The sequence below is a fragment of the Zosterops lateralis genome (assembly GCF_965231275.1).
Source record: "Zosterops lateralis genome assembly, chromosome: 7".
In the NCBI taxonomy this organism is placed as follows: domain Eukaryota; kingdom Metazoa; phylum Chordata; class Aves; order Passeriformes; family Zosteropidae; genus Zosterops; species Zosterops lateralis.
This window is the reverse complement of record NC_139767.1, coordinates 26366030-26393718: the sequence shown is the minus strand read 5'-3', so window position 1 is coordinate 26393718 and position 27689 is coordinate 26366030. Positions and strand designations below refer to the sequence as shown.

Sequence of the window (27689 nt, the reverse complement as noted above, 5' to 3'; positions counted from 1 at the left end):
CCCACACTTCTACACTTCTGCTCTCATGCAAGAATCAGCCCTGCTACTACAGACAGGAAATATTGGGCTGTATTAAGCATGTTGTTTTGAAATGTTATTTTGGCATTCCTTACCCACCCACTGTGGTGCTTAATATCTATGAATATCTATGAATATCTTTTTGTAAATAAATTGGTTCCAACTGATCATTGCAGTGTTCACAAGTTATTAGGGCAAAGGACAGAAACCAGAACTGAGTGACCTAAGTTTCTTCACTACCAGGCAGTTCCTTTTAACATGGTTTCCTCTCTTCCCTCAAGGAAGGGTATGAAAATTGTGTGATTCAGACACATGAGTAATTTACATTGCAACAGCAGGAATGAACCTACACATCCAGGAAGGCTTTTGGTAGATAAAGATAGAATCAAAAGGCTTCCCTTTCAGTGTTGATCATGCATAAAAATAAATGCAAGTGTAATAAAGAATATAAACCCATCAAAAATACTTCAAATATATTCATTTCACTGTCTTTTCCCTGTCTTTGACCTTCACTGAACGAGGTATTTCAGTCACGCAGCTGGAGCAGGCAGACTTCAGGTAGAAGACCTTGTCAACACACTTTTACCTGATCTCTTTACATGGCAGCACATGAACTACAGCTCATACCCAGCAAGAATCACAGCTAGTAATAAACAAACTTCTCTGCTAGCTAGTGAGCAAGTCTGGCAAAATTGTCTGTGTGACAGCAACACAGAAGCTTTGCTTTGAACACTAACTTTTACATAAAGCAAACAAACAATACCCGTGGCAAAACCACAGTTAACAGGCCAACCCTATATCCTCCTTCTGCAGACTCGTGCTCAAATACAGGTGTCAAACATCAAAGACAGAAATTCAAATGCTGGAATGCATCTTACCTTGCTTCTTCCAGTTTAGCCGTGTATGCTGCAAAAATAGAAACCATTAATTAAAATTTAATTTATAATGAGGTTATCAGTTAAATATTAATTATATGATTAATAAAAATAGCCTAGCACTGCCTAAAAGTAGGCAACCAAAAGAGCAAAAGTTGAACCAAAAGTTGCACGCATCTCATGCATAATGAGTGAAAAACAAAATGTAAATCAGAAAAAAAAAAAAAATCTGAAGAGCAACCCAAAGCCAGATTTAAGCAGGTATCTGAAGGCACAGCTGTCACACTTGACCTATGCAAGAGTCAGAGACATCTCACATGCTGTCAGATCTTGAGAATGAAGTGCAGCTCTTAAAAACAATGAAAAAAAAAACCAACAACAAAATTTTTTACCTCAATTCATAAATTTAAAATACTATCATTAATATATCACTGTTTCCTGGACCCAAGCTTTCCATCTTCATACCAAGACTACTGTGTAGTCTTCACAGGTATTTTACCTTCCAGGCAAGCTGGTTTAGACATGCTTTGGACACAAACTTTTTCTGATAAATATGTGAGGTCTCTTAAATAAAAGAAAACCTAATTTTGAAAATTCAAGAGAAGGGCAAACAATGACAGAATTCCTACCCAGAACTTTTAAAGCAGATTATTACCTGATTCTCACATTGGATTATATTTCTCAAAATGGAAGTTCTTTTACCTTTCATTTGCAGTGTTCTTCTTGAGTATCTCTTGCTGGGCCTTCTTTCAAAGGATGCTGATCTCCTGGCTTTGTTGGTCTTTGTGGTTTGATATTCTGTTTTCCCACTAAAAACACCATGTAATAGAGCAAAGTAGTAAAATGAATCACTTATTTTTAATGATGGAACAGAGATAATGCTCATAGAAACATCACATTTCTATTTTAAATTCATAGTTTACTATCCCATGTTAGTTCTAATAAAACATCCCAAACTCCACATCTCAAAAGACCTTTCATAAAAGAGGGTAGGAGTTTTAGAACCATTCTCTTCTTCACCTGTTTTCTCAAGACAAATGGCAGAAGCAATGACTTATTAAACATTAACTTGATGATAAAAACATGCTTGGCCTTTGCATATTTCTGTGGTCCCCGTGCATGAGTTTTGGGAGAAGTGGAAAATTCTGGAAGAGTATAAATCTTAAGTAATATTGCCCAAAGTCACAGAGAAAGCTGATAACAGGACTAAGCCCCAGCATGCAGGAAAAGCAAGGAATGGCAGGAGGTGCATGCCAAGTGAGAGATGACACTGACCTGTATCGGAAGCGAGACCCCAGGCGAATGAAGCCAGAGCGACTGGAGCTTTTCTGGACGGGCCCTCGCAGCCGGAAGAAGGCGTGGTGCTCCACTGCACATTTCCACAAGTGTTTGCAGGCTTTGGGATGATCCAGTCTAAAGACAAAAGTGTGCTCCTGCTCCTTTCCCTTAAAGCACACAAAGCACACTGATGACTTACTTACAAGAGGCTTGAATATGTCAAAGCTAAAATTCCATGTAAGCCAAATAAAATTTGGGTTTTATTATTCCTAATATATGTATTTTAAAAAACGTTTTAGGCAGAAAAATCAACCTTTTCAGAAGCTATAATGAACAACTGCTGTATTGTGTAAAGTTGAAAAAGCCTGGAGTCCCCTCTGAATAAATATACAACAGGAAGGTACTTGTTGATGAGGCTAACACAGTTTCACTTCTAAATCTAATCTTCTCAAATTACCAATGCTCACTTTTTAATTGTCTCAGGTGCATGCAACTTCTTCCCTGTAGGAATAATCCTGAAACTGGCTTAAGTAATTCGTTCTGCTAAATGTGATATGTCAATTTTTCTTTTTAAACTTTCTTGCACAATGGACACTGTTTCCAAAGTACCTGCTCTAGTTTCGCCAGGCAGTCTCTTTTTAAAAATGGATGAGAAAAAAGTTTCTCTTTTACTTAAGTCCCTTCATTTCCCTCCTCCCCCCACAAGTCACAATCAAAAATTTTTCAGGCATCCACATTAATTCTCAAAACTTAAGGAAAGGAGTATGTAAACTAGTACTGTATAATCAAGACTGATATTTAACTAAACAGATATTTGTCTACCTGTTCATCATCTTCAACAACAACCAGAGTGAGTTTGTTCTTCTTGAAGTCAAGCCTTGTTATCTTTGGCCTGCCAGATGAACAGAAAGTGCAGATTACATCTAACTTTCAGTAACTTACTGAGAAAGTACCTCATATTCATGGTGTTCTCACAACCCAAACAAATTTTTTTTTGCTACCACAGAAGAAACAAAAGAACCAAAACCAAAACCAGATTTTAGTGTACAATCATGGAGCTTACCAGAAAAACAAACCAATCTTTGTGTCTCCTTCAAAGACAAGAACTCCTGTAGGTGTTAGTCCCAGGCTGTAATCATTTCCATCTCTTGCCTAATTGGGACAAAATAAAAATTATATTCATTCTGGTGTTTGACCCTCCATCCAAATTACTAGAGTGATTCATGCAGTTTGTCTGCCCAGTGTTATAATTACACACATATCTGCTATCTTATACAACAAAACTCTTGTGTTTCGATGACCTTATGCAATGGATTTTTCTTGTTTGCAACCCTTCAATAAGGCTGACTAAAGAGGAAAATTAAACTTTCTTGATTTTTCTGCGCAATAAAGACATCCTTATGCATTTGCTGCACTTGTGTCTCCACAAGAGATCTATACTTACTTGTAGTTCTTCAGCTGATAGCTGATTACACCCCAGCAAATTTGAATTACTGATTTTTCACAAAACTCCTAAATACAAACTGTAGTATGTACTTCCACATCAATCATACATTTAACATGGAGCAGATCTGCCTGGACTCAAGTTGTACCCTCTAGAAATCTTCTACTGAAGAGTGGAATGTTGACACAAAGCCAGATCACTTACTACATAGATTGCATGAGAACAATATTCCTTTTCTTCCTCCCTTAAAGCAGAACCAATGTTGAAATGCAACACAAAACTAACATTATCATTTCCAAAGATCACCATGCTGTGGTTAAACATACCTTGACTATGTGCATGTCTACACCATACATTTCCAGCCACTTAGCTTTGTTTAAGTAGTTAGTTTCAGCCTGTGCTGGTGTTTGCCCCCTGAAATAAAATTTTTGCTGTTAGGCAGATGCCTGAAAAAGCACAGAAAGGAAAAATTGGTATATAAGGAAACAGGAAAAGAACTTCCTGAAAGTTTGTGAAAAATGTAAACATTGGTGACGCTTGTTCACTTTAATGAAGATCAAGGTAACTTTTTAAAGTTTTAATCTGAAGATGCCGCTGCAAAAATTATTGTGTTTCAACATTTTGTACCTCATTATTTTACTCAGAGCTTTGAAAAGCTTCGTTTTTCACATTATATTGTTTTACAAAATAGGTCAGAACCATATTAAAATTCTATTTCTGAACAAGGCCACAGAAGAAGTAGTCAGCACTATCTTTTTAACAGACTCTCTTCACAGAAAAATCAATGCAAACAGCTGGGTAGCATTCACTGGAAGATCTAGTACCTGCATTCCTTCCACTTCTCAAAAACGGCTAATTCCATCTCTTCAGTCTGAGTGGGAACAAACCTGAACTCAGACACCAGCTCAGGGACATGTTCAGCAGGATCATAGTCTCCAAGTTCAGCTACAAAAGAACAAAATTGTTAGGCACTGTTCTCAATATACACAGTAGATATGTTTGCATACAGAGGATTTTCTGCACTTTTCTAGTTAGTCTAAAATACTAAATTTCTTTTTGGGTTCCTTCTTCTCCTTAGGTCTCCTCTAACCATTCTGACAGGGAAATTATGGACACTGAACAAATTGCTGTGTTGTCTGCGCAAAAGTTTTGTATTAACCTTTAGAAAGTATTACTGACATATTCCTTAAAAAGCTTCCTATAAAGGGAATTTATTACCATCCTTGAAACTCACCTTTTCTCTTTCTTGCAGAGAGTTTTCAACATTTTTATCACAGAAATATCTACTGAGATGACAGCTGACTAAAGTTACAATGGAATTTTGCCTTAAAGAATTAAAATAGTATCTCTTGAGATTCATAAAAAGCAAAACCAGTTCTGACACTTTTCATGAAACTGTCCATTCTACAAGTCAGTTTCTGGTTTTATTACTCTATATGGCCCTGTCCAGCTAAAATTACTCTGTGTCAGGGCACAATCATGCAGCTATTATTTGTTGCTCTCCTTTTCATCTAAGGACATATTAAATGCCCTCCTGGGTCGGTCAAATGGCTCAAGTCTACTGCTGCAATTCTCAAGGGGCACTCAGAGATGCCATGTAGAAAACATACCAGCCAAGGGTGTGCCACATCAAAAACACAACTCCATCTCCCACAGATGCTAACAAGTCCAATTGTAAAGACAGATAAATATCTAAAATGCTGAAACTGACAATTAGAAACCTTTACAAAAATGTACTGATTTTCAGAGTCACTAAGCACTGGCTCCTCCTACTAATTTCAAGTGGCTTTTTAATGTTCAGCTCACAGTCAAAAAAATAGGAATAGTTCTGTAACTTGGACTTTGGAAGTCTGATGCAGGCCAATAATTGCTCTGTCTGAAAAATGAAACTACAGATGTTTATATAGAGAGAGACAGAGACATCACTGGGAAGACCTGGAGAAGCCAAATAAATGCCAATATTCCACAGGTACAGAGATGCCACATGATATAAAACTCCATTTCTTGGATTCTGAATGCTGCAAGCATAATACAGTCTTCTCACTCCCTCCTTTTTCTTTTTTTTTAAATGCTGACTGAGGAAGTCTGTAGTTCTATAATAATTTACTCCCACTAAAATGCCCGCCTCTGTTGAAAGGAATGCTGTCAAAGCCAGCTTAGGTTCCAGCTGATTTAAATAAAAGTACACAGCTGTCAGACAGTAAGATTAAAGCCCTGCTACAGGCCTCATTGTAGAGAAAGGAAAGAAAGGACCACCACAAAAAGCAGTGGATATATGGCCTAATTAGATCACTTTGTTCTTCCAAAATCTTATTTACTGCACCTGTATCTTAAGGCTCTTACAATGTTAGTATTTTTAACTGTGGAATGTATTCTAACTGCTTTCCTCCCACACAAAAGAGCAGGTTAAAAAGGCAGGTGTCTTCATTTTAATCCCAGCTCTTATACCTACACACAATTTAGGGCCATTAGCGCTTCCTGCATGAAAAGAAGAAAGTGTTTTGAAACATACTTGTAAGAGAACCGATGTCAGTGACTCAGTCCTACCTCATGCAGAGTAAGTACAACAGATTCATAAGATGAATGTTGTGTGGAGAATTTGTGTGGCTCAAACCCACGGCACATCAATTGGGTAGAACAAGGCCATATATCCATATATCTGTACCCTCCAATAAGGACCCAAAAGCCTCCTCTAGCAGGCATTTTTAAAACTTCAAGCCTCCTCTCCTTTTGTGAGCTCCTCTGCTTGAAACCATGGGAAAATTCACATTCGCTAACATCACACCCTCATCCAAACAACATATTCTCATCTGTAATAGTAAGTTAACAACAACTGATTAACAAAATCTCAGATGACTCAACCACAGTGCTATATAGTTGAGAAAAAAAGGGTAGTCACATCTTGTGGCTGAAGAAGGATCTGAAATACCAACAAGTGCAGTTCAACCAGGAACGCTCAAGTACAAGCCTGAGACACGGAGCATTAAGATGTTCAAGCAAGTAAGATGAAATTAAAAGCTGGTATTTTAAACACAGTGCAAACAAAACCAATTTTGTAACTGATAACTAATTTGGACAACAAAGACAACATTTGACAGAAACTATATGATGAAAAAGAAGTGAGCTCTGTTACTACATCAAAGTGATTCAGGAAGGCTGCAGACCTCGTACCTTCTCTGAAAGTGGACAGATTTGCACATAAGCACCTGAGAAAACAACTTTAGGGCAAAGCTGTTTATGTTCAGAACCTCCTTGTCCTGTTTCCTGAGGAACTGAACAATGTTCTGTACATACTCTCAGCACAAGTACAATCAAAAAGATCTGCATTTCACACTGGATCACTAATGCCTGGGCAGAGTCTTTTTTATGGACATAGGAAGGACAGACTTTTTAGAACAGTTAATAGGAGTCTACACAACACTGTGCAACTTTACCCTTCCCGTCTTGCACCTACTCACCTTGCATGTTATAAGCTGCCAACTGGACAGCTGTGTCAAAAGGACATTCCAATCTGCCAAAAGACAAACGCATTGTTAAAACCTGAACTGACATCATTACCAGACAACTTACGGAACTGACAGTAAGAAAGTGCCAATGTCTGGAATAAGAAAATGAAAAAGTATTGGTAGATTTTCAGAAAATTATCAGGAGATAAGCGCAACATTATTTTAGCATTCCTCTCCTGATATTCATGCATAGGAAAGTAGTATTTTAGAGAAAAAAAAGTATTACATTACTAAGCAAAACTTATTAATTATCCAAATATAAATGTAATAAATGCTATGCTAAACATACTGTAACAGTTTAAAAGGCTGCTTACTTTCCACTAAGAATATCCAGTTTCAGCTGCAGAACAAACAAATACCTGTAGGATTAAATAAGAAATAAGTCATTGAGTAATAGAGCTAATGTGTGAACAGGAGTAAGTTCGAGCCTGACAAATAGAAATGTTTTCTACATTAACAAGGGTTTTCAAGACAAAAGAAACTGCACTGTGGCCTTCCAAGGCTTTATCAGTCAGGTTTGTGTGTTTTGCAGGCATTTCAAATGAAGCAAACCCAAAAGCTGTCAAAAGCAGAACTACAGTGTTGCATGAAAAAATAAAGAGGATACCCAAGTAAATACATTTTTTCTTCTCTTCTGATTATACTTGAGCAAAGAACAACTCGCATCTTCCACATTTCCTTCATTATTCATACACTTACCAATCTCATAAAAGAATGGTTATTTTTAAGTCTTGCAAAAAGAAAAAAAAAGTTTCTACTATGGATTGCTTAGTTAATATCTAACCTGGAATGCTGACTGCAAAGTGACTAAAAATAAACAGCAGGCTGCAGCCTTTTCAACCTGTTTACCCTTCAGAGCCAGACTTCCTTCACTGCCTTGCATATTCTCTACTCTTTTTGCTTAGAAATGGGGCAAATATTGAATATGAATCCCTTTGGTGTGCAATACAAACTCTTCTGATCCAACATCTCTGAAGAGCAGCCCCTTTGCTTCATTAGGGTACACAGCTTTCCTTTAGCAAGAGAAGAGGTCTCAAAGTATAAAACACTGGCATCTGCCATGGTATCCAGTCTGAATTCCAGCAGAGATTCCCAGATGCCTTACACACAACTTCTGCTTCAACATGTGCCTGTGTCTCTTCACACTTTCATACACAGACACAAAACAGGTGCAGGTGTTTTCCCTACAGGTTCCACAGAAGTCCACAAGTACTTTGCCAAACCATTTATTATCCAAAGCATTTTGAACACTAGCCTCTGCACGGGGAATAAATTTGGTCGGTACTGACCCCAGATAAGAAAATGAACACAGGCCTCCAGTGTGTAGTGGGTGAGATCAGTCTGTGCTTATCAGCTACATAAGGCTTCCAAACAATTCAAGCACTTCCCATGCTGTGTTACATGACCACTGGCTGAGAACATGAGCAGCTGCACCTGTGGAAGCTGACAAGTAGCTCCAGCTGGGTGTCCTGCTGATTAAAGGTGGAACCCTGGGAAAGCCCCTGCCAGTGACACCTATAACCCACAGCAAAGCTCTGCTTCCCACTGCTTCTGCTACTTTAAGGTGTCACATTGTCTCAGGACAGAAGGACTACTTGCTGCTCTCCTGTTCTGGGGGATTAGCTAAGCAGGCAGACTGTTTAAAATCCCTCAGGTTTCAGGTCTGCCCTGCTAAAACCTGCACAGCAAGGTCTGACTGGCAGAACTCAAGTCAAAATGGATGAAAATGTTCCATAGTGGTAAATACAGATATAGGTCTGAATTCCGCATACAGTTGCTGGTTTTGAAGGTAGTTAAATGTCTATTCGAGAACATGAATGGGGAGGTAAAACATTCTTCCCAGATCAGCAGGAAAGCATTAAAAAGCAGCAGTTACCACATGTAAATATGAAGCTGCATAGGGTACATATGGCTGGAAGGGGTAATGCTACTGTAATCTTCCTGGTAGCACTCCAAGGGATTTGGCTAAAGTGCAGATTGAAGATCCACACAGACATAAACCTGAACAACAAACAAATGCACTTCACACCCTTACAAATGGCTGAGCTATGAAATGTCTACAGCTATCATGAAAACATAACTTTGCTTACTTTCCAAAAGGGATCAGCAGCAGCAGTAACAACGCAAGGAAATGTTGCCTTTTACAACAGAATTACACTCCTGACAGATGGCAGGTTGTGCTCTTTTACCAAGCACCCCCAGTAGTCTCAGCCCAATTGGAAATGCAGTTCTGTGAATACATTTGTGAAATGCTTCAATCAAGAGGAACCACTGCTCACCTGATACTACAAACCTACACTTATAGTAGTGTCAACTCAGCTGAACATGGCAGTAAAAGACTACTTTCCTTTTCCATAAGCTTTTTGAAGACCACATGCAATGAAATGCTAACTGAACTTCCTTTTTCCAAAGAGAGCCTCTAACTTGGAATTCAATGCTTTTCTGCCTGGAGACAGGATTGACTCCATGCAGTTTAAACTAACAGCTTAAGAAAAAAAAAAAAAAGACAGAGGAATGATGTCTGCTCTCTTCAGTGAAAACCTCTGTCCATCCTGTATAAGCTACTCAGATCAGCTGCCAAAATTGCCTAATGAAAAATGGTGCATTAAGTAATATATAAATATTTAGATCTCTCTGTGTCACAGCACATTTATGTCCACACACAAAATAGCCACTTTACAAAAACAAAACTACATTTACAAAAAGCCAAGTAAGCAAGCAGTTCTAAAGAATTCTCCAAAACATCAGAATTGTTTAAATAAATACCACAGAAATGTTTCCCTGGCCTCATTTGGGTGCCCCTCTCACACCTTACCTTGTTAGCTCTTCACGTAGATTGTTGGGCTCTGATGAGTAAAACTTTACACGAAAATGCAGACAATATGGGGGGCCAACTGCAAAGCAGAATTCATTCAAGACAGCAGTAACAGTTACTGGATGAGACAGGTTATTTATTTATTACACAGAATCACATCACAAAACTTGACTGAAATTGGTTGGCTATGTTCTACATGAGGTCTTAAGGCAGGAATTCCTTTATGCCAGGGAAATCCATGAAGAACATCAGGGTGAAAGGACACTTAAATATGCACACAAAATAGTTTTATGTGTTACAAGTCAACCCAATGGTCATATCACATTAACTTGATTCTTCCTGCCAAGAGCACATGAATCTAGGTTAATCCCTATATTTAAGGGCTCTATCCATCACCAAGAAAGCTGTGCATCTTGGCTCTACAGTTGATTAAACCTTCAGGCACCCTTTTGGTCTCTACAACATCTTCCCAGGGCTCTGGGAAATACTCACTGCTGAAAACTCAAGCCCTTCTATTTCTCAGAAGTTTAGACATACTTTATGGGAATTTAAGAGACCTTCTATGGAAGAATCATCTCTTCCGGAAACCAAAGAGTTAATTCAGCAAAAGGGTGGATTAACAGTTCTTTAAAAATGTGCATCGCTCTGCTGATTCCTGCATTTGACAGGAGGAATTTTCTCCCTCTGACTGCTTCCAAAAATTCTCTTCTATTAAAACAACACCACAAATCCCTGAAGACTTCCCACAGTGCAGAGCAAGGAAGCTGCTAAACAACATCTTACCCAAGCACACATCACTGCAACAGCCAGGCCACACCTTGCACAGCAGGTGAGGACTTGGTGGACTGCACACAGACCATGCAGAACTGCCCCGTGCATGAGGCTCCAAGACAAGCTTTCCTATAGCCAGGATAATGCTCCATAACACTAGAACATCTTCAGCTGCCTTGACTCCACTTTAACTGTAATTAATGAGCCCATAACATGTTTAATTAAGAACATCAGAATAAAGTAATAAGAGCTACAGAGGGAAGATGCCATTAAATAATCAGTAGCACCACACAGGGCTTTGTGTCACTTGCCACCTCACCCCCTCAACTGGACACTGCCCTCCCATGACCCATTTCAACTGGCTGTGCTTCCTGTATGTTAAATAAAAGGTCCCAAGAGAAAATGGAAAGAATACTTACTTTTAACTTGCTTTTTAATGCTTTTTGTGTTGTCCAGCCAATGCTGAAAAATAAAATAATTTCACTGAATCAATACAGAAATCTCCCAGGAAGAACAAAAAAGGGATTGTTAGTGAGGACTATCTTGGAATTACAAGTAGTTTGTTAAAAACAATCTAATTCAAAACTTTTGCAATTCATAGCTCTTTCTGTACTCAATGAAGATCCTTTTGCTCCAAGTTTATAATGCAAAATGTCAGTTTTGAACAACAAAAACATCCTGTAGTATTTAAATCAAATCTTCAAGACAGCACTGTCTACTTAAAAGAAAAAAAAAACACACTAACAAACCACTTTACTAGATTTCCATCCTGTCCAGACAAACACTTAATTCACACATTAGTAGGTCAGCCAGTGACAATGTGCCAGAGAAGCATAAATCATAGCTGAAGACTGGAACTCAGCCCTTGTGATGTTTACTTGGGGCAGGAAGGGGAGAGACAAAATAAATATTGTTGGCTTTCAGGCATTTTCTTCAGATGACTCAAGTGCAGTTAACAGCAGAGCTGTCAGTGTCCCAACATCAGAATCAGCTCTACCTAATTCTCAAAAATCTATTCACAGGTGACATTTTAGCAACTGTCACATGGGAGGACAAGTTACTGCCTCACCTACTAACGCTAATTATAAGCTATATACTGGACAAGAAGCCAAAATAATTGCTTGACTTACACTGTGTACAACTTACACTTACACTGTGTACAACAGCATGTGAAAAAAGCTAAACTTGGCAGATTGAAACACTTACACGTATACACTATGCTCCCCAAAATAACTGCACATAATCACACTGCTGAGGAGTTTTTACCAGAAGTTAAAGCACACACCTAGCGGGACAGAGCTCCTTCCCAGGGCTGTGTATGGCCAACAGCTCCCTCCTCCAAAGGAGGTGACACATCTGAACAGGAAACACAGCACCCTGACCAACATAATTGCCTTGACTCAACAGCCAGAGCCAACTACCTGACACACCATGTCATGCATGGTTCACCATGCCCAAGGAACAACACCTCATCAGATCAATCCCAAATGTCACCTTGCAACTAATACAGGTGAATTATATACTTAGCAACACTCCTTTTGTTAAACTGTGTGACATGAAGTTCACGGTGAGCCCCAGGGAGGACGGAAAAGCAACAAGGGTATGGAAAAGAACCAGTATTTTCAGGTTGCACTGCCAAGTGCAAACACATTCCTGCCTCCAGAACAGCCCTGCCTTCTGCAGAGAACTCAAGTCAGCCTGTAACACAGCCTGGCTGTGACTGATTGCTGTATTAGCTGCAGATGAGAATGCTTAAACCATCTGCTGCTGCTGTGCACACAGCTGAGAATGCTCTCATTGCCTATTCAAACTAAGTAGCTACAGAGAGCTACCTGAAATGTATCTAATACATTTTTAAAATAAAGCAGGAAGCTTAAGAAGGAATGAAGCAAATATTTACATAAATTTTGCTTACACTACCAGTGAAATGGGAGTTGAGTAATTTTTTTTTCTTCAAGGAAATAATATAATATTTTTTCCTATTCTATAAACTCACTTGCTGTAAGAGAGAGTTTACTTACTCCTTCCTCCATCAAAAAAATATAGAAACTACCCAGCTGGAGGCTTGCAGGTGATTTAGATACAGGAATGACAAGGAGAGCCCCTTCCAGGCTCCAGGGCTGGCTGTGCCCCCCTGTTTCATCTTCCTCCTGTTTTCTCTCATCTCCTCCACATTCCATGGGAAGGCAACAGAGAGGCAGCCCATGATAGGCACGGATAGTGTTTCACTCTGCTGGGCTCTGACTGCTGCTGCCCACAGGAGCTCTGCTCAGTGGTGAGGGTGTGCAAGGGAGAAGGGAAACAGAACTGCTTTTAAGTGGGGGTGAGAATGAAACAAAAAAAAAAAAGCCCCAAAACCAACACATGAATGGACAGACACAGACGTCAAGAAACTTGAGATTTATTCCAAGTGATTAAAATGGAATTCAAGTGGACCTGGAAAAGAAGTTTACTTTTGATGAGGGTTTGTACAGCACAGTCTCTGATTTTCAGCAATAAAGTCTGCTACCAGAAGACAACACAAACAACAGACTGTGCAGGGTCCTTACTAAAACAGTTTGCTGCTGCAGAAATTAAAAACCAAACACACACAAAAACCCCTCAAATCCTGACCCAGCAACATTTCAAGAAGTTTGGGCAAATGAAGTTTGTTAAATAAGATTTTTGAGGCTAAAACTGGTCTCCTTCTGAACAGCAGACTAGAGTGAACACAGAAATCACATGAAAGCAATAATTCTTTTACTTCACTAATTGTTTCAAGAATGTCTTTAAAGAAGCTATTACTTGATTACTAAAATCCAAAATATAAGGAAGAGTTTCCCTTATCAGGGTTTCCCCCACTCCCCAGGAAATCTTTAACACCCAACTAGTGATCACTTCAGCAGCAGAAAAGAATGAAAAAAACCCAATCCTTCAGTTCTTCACAATAATTTACTGAAAACTTGTAGTTAAAAAAAGTGTGGGATTTCTAAAACTTTTATATAACAATGTGTTGCTAGTTTGTACCAGTAAAAGTAACTAGCAAGTACAGCAATATTCTTAAATTTAAATTGGGTAACAGAAAGATTATCTCCTTCATAGCCAGTGGACAATTTTGTGTACAGAAAGAGACTGGATTCTTACACTGTTTATTTAACAGGTCTCCTGAATAATCTTGGACAAGTCACTTGATTAGTCTCTGTTCTTTGTTTCCAGCTGCAGATTGGGTTTCTGGCTAGAACTTGCCAGCTCCTTTTGCAGGAATTGCTGCTATCGCAACAGTTCTTCATTTCTTAAAGCAATTAATTATCTCTGGCTGTTGCATTCAGGTCTTCTGGCAAAATGTAATCCTTTCTGCTTCATTATACATAGTTCATCATTAAGGTCCAGTTTAAACAGATCATTATCTCTACTCTGCTGCTTTTCACTCACACATAGTTAAGAAAAGGAGGCAAACCAAGTTTGAAGTCCCCTGTACCTGGTAGATTGTGCAGTATCAAATATTCAATCATATGCTCTCTGGACTGGCAGTAATAATTTGCTAAACAAAAGCAAGGCATGAGCCACTGCTGTGGCAGAAAAGATTAACTCTTATGAACACATTTCAAGATGGAATGGCTTTATTTGCTAACAGATCAGGAAGAGAAAAAAATTATCATATAGATAATTCTACCAGTTAAAACTAACCCACTGTGAACTCTCATGAGATCCCAGAGACAGCAAAATACATCCGAAGTCACACTGCAGAAGCTGAGTTAGGATATCTTAACCATACAGACTATTGTTTTTCTGAAGCAAAAAGATAAATGCAATAGAGTCCTTCACTATCAATACTCAGCATCCTGGACTGCACATGCTGAGCACAGCTAATATGATTTTAAGAAATATAAAGTGGTATGCAGTAGGCTGTTTTCTCATTTCTGTTGGTCTGCATGGTTCTGGATGCCATCCATCTGTTAGTGTAATGGTCTTTTTCTCCTTAGTGTTAAATGTCTCTGTTCTACAAGGGGTTTAAGACCACTTTCACTACTGGGAACTACAGACCAGCAGCAGCTAATCCCACTGGCCATGAAGTTTGCTTCAGATGCTGAACACCAACGATTTTCTCTGAGGAGAGCCTTCTCTACAATAACATGCTGAACATAAAATTCAATCACAGTAATTTTGGAGAGAAGCTATCAGGTTATAAGTGCTTTGGGGTGGAGTACTGTGTCCAAAGCTATCAGCTTCTTTCAAAGGTTCAAGTTCATGGAATTTTTTTTTTTGCCTTTGCACAAAGCTGCAACAATTAAGAGATCACCTTCCAACTGTTCTGGACACAGACCTTCACAGAAATAAAGGAATATAAGTCACTACCTCCATTTCTGTATGCTGACCTTGAACTATTTGGATATTTAGCTCAACTGTTTGTGCCTCCCCTCTGCCATCCTAAGCATTACATAATTCTGAAGCAGCCTTGAAACACAAAAACAATTAGGTTACACATCTAACAAGTAAGACTGACATGCAGCAGGAAAAAACAGATCTCATTCTACTGGGGAATGATGGGTTAAGTGAATACAAGTTTAAGTTCCAGGGATGCAGGACAAAGAAAAAAACGTCCCTTGCCTAAAGGCTCTCTTAACTTTTTTAACTTGGAGCTATCCTCTGCGGCAGGATTAAATACTTGACTATAAGAAGTATCTATATGAAACTGCATAGCCCACAAGTGAAAGAACTGTGGTTACATCTGACAATGCTCTGCTTCTGATTTGAAAACCTGTTACATTTTTAGAAACACACAGTAAAACACCAACAAACTGAGGCTTGGAAGAACCATCTACTCGAACTGATATACACAATACTCCACAAAAGACAGCTTTCTTATAGCATTTTTGTCAATATTAGGATTTAACTTTTAGACTGTTGCTTAAAAAGGAGCATTACTCACTGCCACTTGTGCTGAATCCATGAACCTTAATCCAAAGTAGTCGCTTTCTATAAGGTCCAGATGATACATGATTTGTTCAAACAGGAGCTGGCCTTTGGCTTTTTTCTGAAAAGATAACAGGATTTAGAACACAGCAGGTGGATTTATTGTAGCATCTACCTTTCTCTCTGCACACATTATATTCATTAATTCCAAAACTTTAGTTTCTGAAAATATCCTGTGGACAGCTTTCTTTCCTCCCCTCATAATTTTTGATGGCTGTTCTTCTCAAAGGCAAATGTAGACCCCATAAGAAACACACAGAATATCCATAAAGAACTTGCATAACTCCTTTTTTGGAAAATGTCAACACCGACTTGGCCAACAGAGTGTTAAAATGCTATTTTATCATTTTTCCTTTTAGGCTTTCCTTACTCACTGACATTCAATACAATTGGAAACACAGCCAGTACCATTGCAATAACCAATGTACTGGAAAACTTTAGGAGCCAAGTACAGCAAATTGCTTATGAATTTACTACTGTTTGGTATCTAGGCCAGTTTAGAAGCAGGTAGCAAAGCCTATTGAATTAGGAGATAGCATTCCATTAGCAAGTGCTTTTAACAACTACTAGGAAACAGTCTGGGGCAAGCAACTTGAATAAACAGCACTTAGATATCACATATAAAAAACTAAGTTCATAAAAGTAACTTCTAGGTGCAAAAAGCCAACTCATATGCTCATACATAATTTCTGAAAAAAACAGCTCTGGCCCCAAGGAAACATCGTTTTTACAGTGATGATCTAAAAGATTAAACAGCTGTTTTTAAAGAAAAGGCACATAAATAGCACTGAGCAGTTTCTACACAACATATTTTTCATGCTAAGAGTGCCTTTATAACAATAAATGGAAATAATAGCTTAAGAGTTATTACACCTAAGATGCTTAAATGTAATAAAATAAAAAGAAAGTTGTTAATACATTAATAAATTATTATATGAGAGTAAAGGTCAAAGTATTAAAAAAATTTAAATGCAAAGAAATGTAGACACTATGCTTACTCTGCCAGCAGCTTAAGGGTCTCTCTATTTCTGTAAAGCCACCATCTTGCAATCTTTTACCTCAATATTTATACATTCACAACAAAGAAATGGGATAAATTTCTAAGCATATATTTAGTATGTTAGTAATTAGCAGATATAGTACACCTCTCAAAATTCTGGGCCAGACAAATTTTTATTCTCAGAAATAATCTGGTTTGATCAGTAAGTAATATCTAAGTCAGTCAAGTTGCGCGCCATAATTTTTGCCACCTTCCTCTACCCTGATCTTCAAGTATTTCATATTCAACTTTGTAACCACCATCATTGGTTTACTTGATGTATCAGCTAAATCAAACATAACATTATCACAGCTCAAAGAAAAAATTTCAGAAAAAGTTTGTAAACTGAGCCTGTCTAAGCAAATTCTCAGTTATTTCTTTCCAGGTACTGGGGAGAATAGCAGGAATGGAAGGCATCGGGGCCAGCAGGCAACTTCAGAAATACACAGCATCTACAAAACCTTGTATAATGCAAATACTAAACATCAACCTCATCAAATTCATTCAAAGTGTTTTCTGTTGGTCTTAGGAAAAAATATTTCTCAGGCAATAACAGATTTATTAAACACCAGCTCAAACAGAAACCTTAAGGCTAACCATCTATACATACAAACCCACACTTTTCTTTCATTAATTGAGTCTGTAGCCCCAGTCTTGAAAGACCAAGGCATTGAACTGTTGATATTTTTTCTCAACACAGGATATCATCTACCTAAACATTAATATAATCATACAAGTGAAATTAATTCAGCACCTGCAACAGCAGATCTAGAAAAACACTCTATGTTGCGTGAAGCTTTTGGTAGCTTGCCTAAAACTAGTGGAAAATCTCCCCTTACTGAGCAGAATATTTGAGATCCTTCTCAGTTCCTCTGTAGGTCATCTTTAAAAAGTGCAATTAATTAAAAGTTATCTCAGCCAAATTCCCTGCCAGTGACAGAAGCACTTTGACTCCAGCCTGGAATACTACACATACTACCTCAGACTACCCACGAGCAAAACTTCAATTTCTGCAGTGTCAAATTAGTTTCCCAGTGTGTTTGCCATTTCAGAAATCTCAGCAGAGGACTGGAAGATTAACTGGACCCAGAATGACTAATGTGGGATGAAGTCCCTGAAGAAGCAGTGGAGCAGCTGTGGAAAGATCTGCAGGACTTCTGGTTGTTTTCTGACTTAAATCCCCAGGGCTGTCAACATGGAATTAATTATGTACTACTTTGCATACGACTTAAATCATCAGCAGCTGTATTTGGTGCAAGTCAGCAGAAGTGTCACACATGCTTTATTTACTAAAGTCCTTCCTCCTTAAACAAATGGCAACCGAAAATATTAATGCTTTGTAACCAGCCAGCTTTTCTGAATCAAAATTAATTTCTTTGTATTCAATAAAACAGCAATCTCAAGAGTTTTATTACATTTTATTACATTTTCTTGTGAAAAATTTCCCTAACTTTCTAACGGCAACAGTGGTGCTAATAACACCAAAATTGTGTGTTCAATCCCCGTATGGACCATTCAGAGTTAGACTCGATGATACTTGTGGGTTCTCTTTCAACTCAGAATATTCTGCGATTCTGTGAAAGTGACATTTTTATCCTGCTGCTGTCCCACGCTTTCCCCCCCCCCCAACCTTTCTTTCCCTTACAGCAGGGCTCAGGTTACACTCATGGGACAAATATTTTCAAACTGTTTAATGGTTACTGATGAACCATTAACAACTCCACTCACAAGCAGTCCAGTGAGTGGCTAGTCCTCCCTCCAGGGCACAAATTAAACTTCTCATGGGTTTGCAGTTCAGTAAAACCCGACTACTTGATTTACAGAGTTTGCTATTCTCTCTAGGAAACAACAGCAAACATCTCACAGCAGGAGAGTCAAAAACAGAAAAACGTAAATAAAATATACCATATACACAGGGCAGGAGCTCTCCTGGTTTTGCCCCACTGGATAAAAGCATCTCCTGATCACTCCGGCATGAATCACACGGCCCCCGCTCCCCTCCCCCCTTTCCCCAATGAAAGGGATGCTCCCAGCTAATGACATCTCCTGCTGCTCTAATAACTGCAATTGCTGCCCGAGTGGGCGTTACCGAGGCCGGGCTTAGCCCCGGTAGCTCAGCAACAGGGCAGGGTGTTCACCTCGGCGGGCTGGTTTGTCCCTTCCCTGCCGGGTAAGGTGATCCCGAGACATTCTCCCCGGCTCAGGCATCTCGGTCATGCCTAAAACCTGAAAGGCAGCATTTATACCCTCTTCTCGTGGTCTCAGAGTATCGGCTATTTCACGGACACGCATCCATGAGGGTCAGTCAGCCAGGTGCTCCAAACCTGCCTGGTATCAAAGGCACCTTCAGCACCAGAGCAGCCAGTACAGACCAGCAACAAGCTCTCACAGTAACTGCAGAACTTGTGCTGGGTGAGCACCACCTGAATGGCTCACTCAAAGTTTTTAATCACAGCAAAGTAGTTCCTTGTTGTCCAAAACTTGAAAAAAAACCACCCAAGACCAAAATATCCACGTAATAAATTTACTAATTAAAATACTTATCAGAAAAAAAAATTCTCCTGTTTATTTCTTTCTTTGTGAAGAAATGGAAGGCCTTATACAAGATGAACTTCGAAAAAAACAGATGAATAAGCATTACCTTCATGGGACTTACTATTCCTTGTGTTTTTTCAGCTGTACTTTTTGTTCAGACTTCAAATGATCACGTTAACATTTTTATTAACAATAAGTAACTGTAGCTATTGTCTTCAATAGCTACCAAGTGGCAAAAACATCCCTTCCTGGTTTTTGTCAGCCCCTCAGGACGGTCACCATTCATATGCACACGAGCTGCCTTAGAAATACACCATTTACACACACACACACAGAGAAGGAACGGATCCCTATTCAGGATTTACACTACCCAGTTGCTAGGATGTCATCTATGCATGTTTACAGACCACAGCAGCACAGAAGCAGCAGATGAGCCTGTCCATTTTTTTTAATGAAGTAAATCCTCTTCTCGAAACCACAGGTTTCAAATAATTAAGCCATGAGAAAGCTCCAACAGTGAGCTCTAAAGGAAGATTTCATCTCAATATCATGCAAACGGTGTCTGTAGTTAACACCATTAAGGTTTGCTAAAGAATTGGAGGGTTAAAACCCCTTATCTTTACAAAGGCAGTGTTAGAAATACACATTATTTGTATCACCCTGATCTTCTTATGGCTTTAAGTACTGACCTACAAATGGAGCTGCTCCTCTCCTCAAGCTCCAAGCACCCATCACTCCTACCAATAACTTTCCCAAACTCTCCAGTCAATTTTCTCGTTCATCTAAAGATGCCACTAGCAGCAAAACACTAGTTCTGCTTCTCCCTCTGGTTTATCCTCAGTTTTTGACAACACTGCCACACACACTTGTGAATATAAAACCCTTCAGGCTGGAGAGAATTTCTACCTCCAGAGACACAGGTTGTCAATTCTTCTATTTATTCAGTGTCTCACAAATACAGGAAGGTAAGCACTTGGGATTAAATATTATTATTTTATTCTCAGGAGAAAGAAGGCATTTCCCAAAAATCTTCATAACAAAGAAATTATTTCAATACTCATCCTAACTGTACATTCATTAGAGTGCTATGCAGAAGGATTTTAAGTATTGTGCACAGCCTTAGTGACCCTATTACACCTATTACATAAGAAGACAAAGACTCAAAACATTCATACCTGTCAGTTTGTTTTGTGGAAATCTGTTTCAACTTCCTGAAAGCTTTTATCTTCCAACTACCAATGTGATTTAACCAATTTTTTAATTCTTTCTGATACAGAATATATCAAAATTGCTTGTTTAGCATTAAGGTCTACAGATTAAACTCCTCCCTCTCCCCATTATATTGTCAAACATCTCAGTTTTGTTTGGTTTTCCACCTGCAGGTTTCTCACGAGCACTCTGATTAAGAGCACCACAGGGTCCAAAGCCTTCGAGCTCTTTGCTGAGGCAGTTCAGCAGGAAAGCAGGACTTCAAATAAAATTTGCTCTGAGTTAAGAATGCTCAACTTTCAGGTAACCAAACCAGCCTGCAACACCAGCCCCAGAAACACTCTGGCAGCACATTGCAGGCCAAACAATCTACTCTGCAAGCAGCACAGACTGGTGCCAGCTGCTCCCTTCCTCCCTCCTTTCCAGCAGTGCCAGGGCATGGAGCATTGCACCGGGACTGGAACACTCCCCTGCCATGCCCTGAGGTGGCTGGGCTGCCAGCAGCACTGGGGGCAGGCACTCTGTGCTGCTCACAGGGGCACAGCAGCTCTGCATCCCCTGGCTCGTGTTCCATCCCACCACGAATTCCAGTCGGGCAGCCCAGGAAGCACTGGCTCACTCCGTGCTTACAGCCAGGCCCCCTCACTGCACACAGACAGCACCTCTGCTTTGGAACACACGGCTCATTCCCCTAGAGAATTACAACAGCTCACAACTGACTCTGTCCAGTTCCAGTCCCCTTAAAGTCTTTCAGTAGTTTAAGCAAACACTCAAAAGCATGTCAATACTTTCAGACAGAAGATCACGTGGGAAAAAGAGTTTTAATCCAAAACTTTATAGCCTTAACACACACAAAAAGAGGCATGCTCAAATATTTATATTACTACTTTTGTCAGCTGAGCTTTATTTTGAAACTTTAGAGATCAGCCTTGAACACTCAGAGCACTCACTTTATTTGATGACTGATTTTCTAACATCTTTAGCAGCATTAGATTTTCTTGTTAATCAGCACCCATGCCAGGAACAGCATTATATATTTTATATTTACATCCACAAATATTCAGCAAGTGGCCATAAATATTCTACAAGATTTTTAATAAACCAGAGCAGATTACTGAGTAACATCAACCATCGCAATGCATCTCTGATGCTGTAGTTGGATCAACACAAAGTATCTCTCTCCAAACAAAGTCACTGGCAGTCCTTAATGATCTATGCATTCCAGATAGTCTTCTTAATTTTATTTAAAATAATCACTACAGATACACCCCTTTTTTATCTTATTTTATACTCCAAAAGTCTAAACAGCTTAGTTCAATCCCACATTACACACAGCCCCTGGACTGGTCTATACAAGACTTTGTTTTCTTCATTATCATAAGGACAAAACCATCTCATTTTGCAACCTCCACATCAAATTTCATGCATGTGTAAGTAAGGAATATTCCAAGATAAAAAACTACTCAGAGAGCATCCATTGTCATAATTTATGTCTTTCATCTTAAACCACCAGGAAGCTTTTACCTAAAACTTTGCACATACAGAAACTGGAATACAATTAACACTCCATTATCCATGAGAAGATTATGTAAATTGTGGGTTAGTCAGGGTCAGGTTTTTTTACTGAAACACCGCTGGCTTCCACGAAGTACAGTTCTGCTTCTGTAAGACCCTATAGTTACTATCTGTCTCTCTTGTAAGGCTGACCTTGCTACCCCATAGAAAGCAATCCAGAATTTTTTTAAAAGGTGCACATTCCAAGTGCATGTATTTATATTATTTATGTTATCACTTCTCCCCCATCTACATTATCTTTTCCCTCTCCCCATTAGTACTATGGATAGCATAGAACTTACAAAACAAATAGTCAATTTTAAAATATTTTGATTTTAAAATCCTCTGGAGCTCTCTGTTACTCAAAACGGAACTTTATTTCAAATTCTTGACCAACATTTTTGTTTCCCAATTATAGTTGTTGGTGACCCCAGATAAAAACAGCTTTCAAGCTCCCCCTGACCAACCTGTCTTTCCTCACAAACCACAGCACCAGGAGAGCCAGTATTCCAGCTGTTGAGGGGTTCCCCTGACAGACCAGACTGGTATGACTGAGCTGATGGAATCTTCAGGTAATAAACCAGGGCTGTTCATGGCTTTTGAGCTCTGGGAATTCCAGAGGTGCAGCGGGGGAAGATGTAGTTTAGTTTTGCATGGGAACAGGATGAAAAGTAAGATAAGGGATGCCAGCAAAACAGAGCTCTTGTCCTCTCACCACTCATACTACTCAGCAAACATTCCACCCACGGATCTTAAACAATTGGAAGAAAAAGCATAACCTAACTTTTGTCCAAGCTGAACTCAAGTTAACAGAAAAGCAGAATGTATAATGAACAACATCAACAGCAGCATTTACAGACCACATCTATTTTGTAAAAACTTTTAAAAGATAAACAAAGTAACAAGGTTCTTAGTGTTTCACTAAGCATCTAAGTCTGTAAAAATGGCTGAATGCATTTGGAGAAGCATAAAGCTTCAGAAGAGTGGTAAGAGATGAGGAAAACTACCAGGTCAAGACACAACTTTAAATTGGAGATGAAGCTGTGGGAAAAACCCCTGACACCTTTTGATCTGCCCCAAAAGAACACTGATAACTCACATTAAGTCCGTGCCTCCCATGTGGAACATACCAAGGTGTCAGTACACATGACACTGACATTCCTCAGCCACTGACAGAGCTACAAAAGCAGTAGATTCTTGCGAAGAATCCAGTCTATGTACTGTGTGTGACTGCAGCTTTGGTGAAAAGTTCAAGTCAGGCATTTTTCTAATTAAAAACAGAAGACATAGAAAAGCAGAAAGATTAAGTGGCTTGACAGACACCTAAGATAAGATCAGTGGACAAAAAGCAGAGTTACTGCTCAAATCCTGGCTCTCTGTCTAATAAGTTAAATCTCAACTGCATCATTTACAACCTGACCCTTCTGTCTCATTGTCAATATTCATAAAATATCAGTCTTTGCTACTTAATGACTCTGAAATGCGTTTGGCTTACATGGCAACATCCCTTGTGACTGCTTCTTGTTGTTGTTTTTGCCTTTCCTTTTTTTTTCTTGATTAATGAAAAATTCAACGATCTTGGGTTTAACTATATCAATGGTTGTAAATCCAGAATACTCTTCTCAGTAATAAATTCACTGTAAGGATACATACAGTGAATAGGAGACATGCTCAACAGCATTTTGAGCAAACTTAAGCCTGGTATCACCTCTAAATGCTTCTTCACCACATTTGGGGAGGCACATGGGGAACCAGATTGGAGAATCGCTCCAGCTGGAAACTACATAACGAAATTATACCGATTATTTTCAGCCACAGCATTTTCTTGACTTAGCTTACTGCCTGGCTGCTAAAAAACTGTTTCCTCTGCCAAGGGGTATGAGAAAACAAGGACAAACGCAATAACGAAAGCAACATCTTTTCTTCCTGTGGCAGCAACAACTTATGCCACTGTAAAGTATTTGTGTAGCCATGGATTTAAAAAGGGGTGGCATTCATTCCTGCAAAAACAACCCTTTCTCTGGCTGTGAACTAACCTGTTTGCTAAATGATTCATTCTTAAGAAAAGCTTTGTTATTTATATTTTTAATAAACAGTTTCACAGTGCTTAGGTAGCTAATGTGACTGGGCACAAATGAACTGGCAGACCAGGGGGGCACCTCTTTGAGAGAAAAAGTTCATTTTAAAGCCAATTTACTGCCAACGAAGTAACAGTATCAGTCTTGGAAAAGATCTTAGCTCAAAGAGCACAAAGATTCTCAAAGAAAGATTTTGTAAAAGAAAAAAAAAATATACACATGTATTTTTAATTTAAGTTTTACATTTGAGAAAGTGATGTTATTTTGCCAGGATTCTGTACCCCTCCACTTCATCTCCTGTGCCCCTACCCTTTTCTCTTTTCTTTTGAAGAGTTAACCCCAAAACATGAATGATGCAAGTGGAGAAACAAGAATAAACACTCTAGGAAGTCTGAAATGAAACATTTAATTTACTTTTAATTCATTATGTTTTAATCACTGAAGAAACTGGTACATGTCAGTCACTGATGATGCACTGTAATTACCACATCTGGCTACATTGATTTAGCATATTTGGTTACTGTTACTCATAACTTAGAGGTTCACAGTCAAGGATCTATATTAACTTTTAAAGGAAAAGGTCTGGAGTGAAAAGAGTTTCTTGTAGAAGTAAATAGTTACAACTGCACCCTGGTCTGAGATTTATAGGCCAGGTGGCAGGTCATGACACCTCTTCAGGTTCAATTTATGCTCCTCCAAGCCTTGGAAATGTTCTTAGAGCTGCCAGGAATTTGCCTACAGAGCCAACTCCAGCTCCAAAGATTACTGCCCTGGTTATGCACGGCATAATTCAGTTTAAACTTGAGTACTTTTTAAGTGTTAACTCTCGCTATAAAGTGTTTGTGGGCATTCCTGGCTCCAAATCAAACATCCTAGGCACTAAGCAGCAGTGGATATATTCATTACATTGCTTCAGAGATTTACAAATTAATTTTACCACCCTCTATAAACACCTATCTGTACAGTCATTTTGCAAATAAAGATGCCAAAAGGTTCCTCTAACTCTAGATTATTTGGGGTTGGGGATATCACAAGAGTTATTTCTGCTCACTACACCAACAACACTGCTCAGCCAAGCCAACTTATTTGCACCACCTAAACACTCCATGACTGAAAAAGAAAGGGAAGAAAGAGCTGTGTGGAGCAGCCAGTCTTGAAATGGCTTTTCTTTCTAGTCAGCAGTTCCAACACCAGCACAACTGTGATTGCAGCCAAAATCCTCTGGACCTAGTCAAGTCTCAAAGATCCACACCTTCCTAATTTCCTAATGCTCAGCTCTGTGAGCTTAAAACAAGTCACTAACAACTACAACACATGGTAATGGAAAACCAGAGCACATCACTTCTGGTGCTACTGCTCATCCTATTGGCCAAAACCAGGTGTATAATTAGGCGAGCAGAACACGCACGTGCATATTAAGGAAGCTTTAGAAATGTAAATCAGTGGCTAACACCTCACTCCGAATAAAGCACCATGTTATGAGACAATCCCTACTATATAATCTGCCCTGAGGAGGGGAAGGAAGTAGATTTTTCCTCCTCCCCTCCCCTCTCAAGTTAGCATCAAAAACTGCATCCATCCCTGACACAAAACCAGACCAAACCCACACAGAAATTCCTGCTTAGTACTTCTGCTCATCCCTCCTCTTCAGCAAGTTACACCAAGAGATTCACCTTCTTTGTCAAGACAGATAGCCCACCAAAAAAGAACGCCCAATTCACCCCACAGGTTGCCCTCTCTAAGTTAAGCCTCGGCATAACAACTACATTAAAACATTAGAAAGCGTCCAGCGTGTAAGACGAGATGACATCTAGCAAAACTCTCTCAAATTTCAGTGAATAGCGGAGTTATCTGTTCTTTCATAATCTTTTTATGAGCAGTAACTTAGGGGACATCAGTCACAGGGTGACTGCCAGCAGCAAAGAGCAGTGCCTTTACCTAACCTGCAAACACCAACCCACATCAGAATAAACAAACCAAGCGTATTTCAGAAACACGCTGGGATCACTCGTACCGGCAGGTCCACGCTGACATCCGTCCCGTCCAGCAGCGCCACCCGGCAGGTGATGATGGATTTGGCGTCCCCGGCCGCAGGGATGTGGGTTGCAGCCCTTTGGGCTTCTCTCAGCCTTTCCTTCTCCGCATGTTTCCGCATGGACCGGCGCCCCAGCGTGCGGCGGAAAAAGCTCAGCATCTTTGCTACTAAATCCCAGAGAGAATATGAACAGGGTTAAGGTTTTTACAGAAGAAAATCTCCCAAAACAAAGCAAATAAACCTACCTACCTCAAATCCAAAGAGAAGAAAAAAATGAAAAAGAAAAAAGAAAAAAAAAGTCTGCAACAAAGTTCTTAGAAAATCCCAGACTTTGATAAAGAAAGAGTCAAATGGGTTTTCACTTTGATTTAAACACCCACAGTCTTTGGCTGTGAAAAACCTTTGAAAAAAAAACCAGCTCAGAACTTTGCCGACAGTTGGGTGACTTTTTGGGACTCCACAAAAGTACCTTTAAGGAAGAAACCAGCGATGGCACAGATTCACCACTGTTGCTCTGCAATCTTTCACTAACACAAACGCCACCCCGCGTTTCTCCTGATCTTCCACAGCTGGGAGGCCACTAAGGCTTCACACCGCCGGCTCCTTCCCTGGCTCACACCCCACCTTTCCCATGGAAAACAAGCGATAAGCGACCCTTCCCTTCCCGCCCCGGGGCCGCGCTCTCCGTGCGGGGACGGGAACGGCTCCGGCAGGGCCGGGGGGCGGCCCGGGCCTCACCCGGAGCTGTGCGGGGACAGCCCTGAGACCGAGGGGCGAGACCCGGCCCGACCCCCGCCCGCGGTGCCCCCGCCCTTACATAACGCCCCGGCCCCGCGGCGGCCTCGCTCACCTGCCGGGCTCACCTGCGGGCTGCGGGAGCGGCCCCGCGGCGGCTCCTCGGGCCCCGGGGCGGGCGGGGGGCGGTGAGGGAGCCCCGGGCAGGGCCGGGCCGCCGGACATGGCGGAGCGCCGTGGGAGGCCCTTAAACGGGCAGGACGCGCCGGGTGTTCCCTCCCCCCGCGCTCACTCACCTGGCGGCTCCCCCGGCCGCGATCTCCTGCTCGGCGGCGGCGCGGGGATGGAGGCGGAGGGCGGCGGGAAGGGAAGGCAAGGCGGCGGGAAGGGAAGGGAAGGCGGCGGCCGGACAGGAGAAGGAACGCTCCGCTTCCCGCCGCGCCGGGAGCCCATCGCCCCTTTAATGGGGCGGGGCCCGGTGGAAAGGGGCGCCCCCCCCGTCCCGTGCCAGGTGGTTTCGCCCGGCGGAGGGGCCCCGCGGGGGGCGGAGAGCGCGGCGCGGACCACGGGCTGACCGGGGGGGGTGGAGCAGAGCCCAGAGCGGCTCGGGGCCTGGGGCGGGGGCCTGTCCAGGGGACCCGGCACCCCCGGGAGCTGAGCCTTGGGGACCCGCCTCTCCGAGCGTTCCCCAAAAGTTCTGGAGTTTTTGCTAATGCGGCGCGAAGGTTTCCCCTCAGTGGTTTGGCCAGGACTGTGAGCAGCCCTGGGCTCCACAGCGGGAATGGAACCTTTAGGCAAACGCTCTTAAACCATAACATTTGTAAGAAAATCGTATCTTTAAACA

At 40.6% G+C, this 27689-nt stretch overlaps 1 protein-coding gene across 1 annotated transcript in view; it reads right to left on the bottom strand.

The window, feature by feature from the left end:
• The window catches only part of EPB41L5 (erythrocyte membrane protein band 4.1 like 5), a 48615-nt gene extending 22338 nt beyond the window's left edge, over window positions 1-26277 (bottom strand). Inside the window, exons 1-13 of the mRNA XM_083865340.1 lie at window positions 26090-26277; window positions 15617-15721; window positions 11127-11169; window positions 9937-10015; window positions 7436-7480; window positions 7074-7126; window positions 4440-4560; window positions 3942-4029; window positions 3235-3323; window positions 2994-3063; window positions 2169-2338; window positions 1596-1702; window positions 897-924 (exon numbers count right to left, since the gene is read on the bottom strand). Coding sequence (XP_083721466.1) covers window positions 897-924; window positions 1596-1702; window positions 2169-2338; window positions 2994-3063; window positions 3235-3323; window positions 3942-4029; window positions 4440-4560; window positions 7074-7126; window positions 7436-7480; window positions 9937-10015; window positions 11127-11169; window positions 15617-15721; window positions 26090-26269 — 1178 coding nt within the window. The 5' untranslated portion in view covers window positions 26270-26277. The remainder of the gene's footprint in view (window positions 1-896; window positions 925-1595; window positions 1703-2168; window positions 2339-2993; window positions 3064-3234; window positions 3324-3941; window positions 4030-4439; window positions 4561-7073; window positions 7127-7435; window positions 7481-9936; window positions 10016-11126; window positions 11170-15616; window positions 15722-26089) is intronic.
• Between the last annotated feature and the right edge of the window lie 1412 nt (window positions 26278-27689).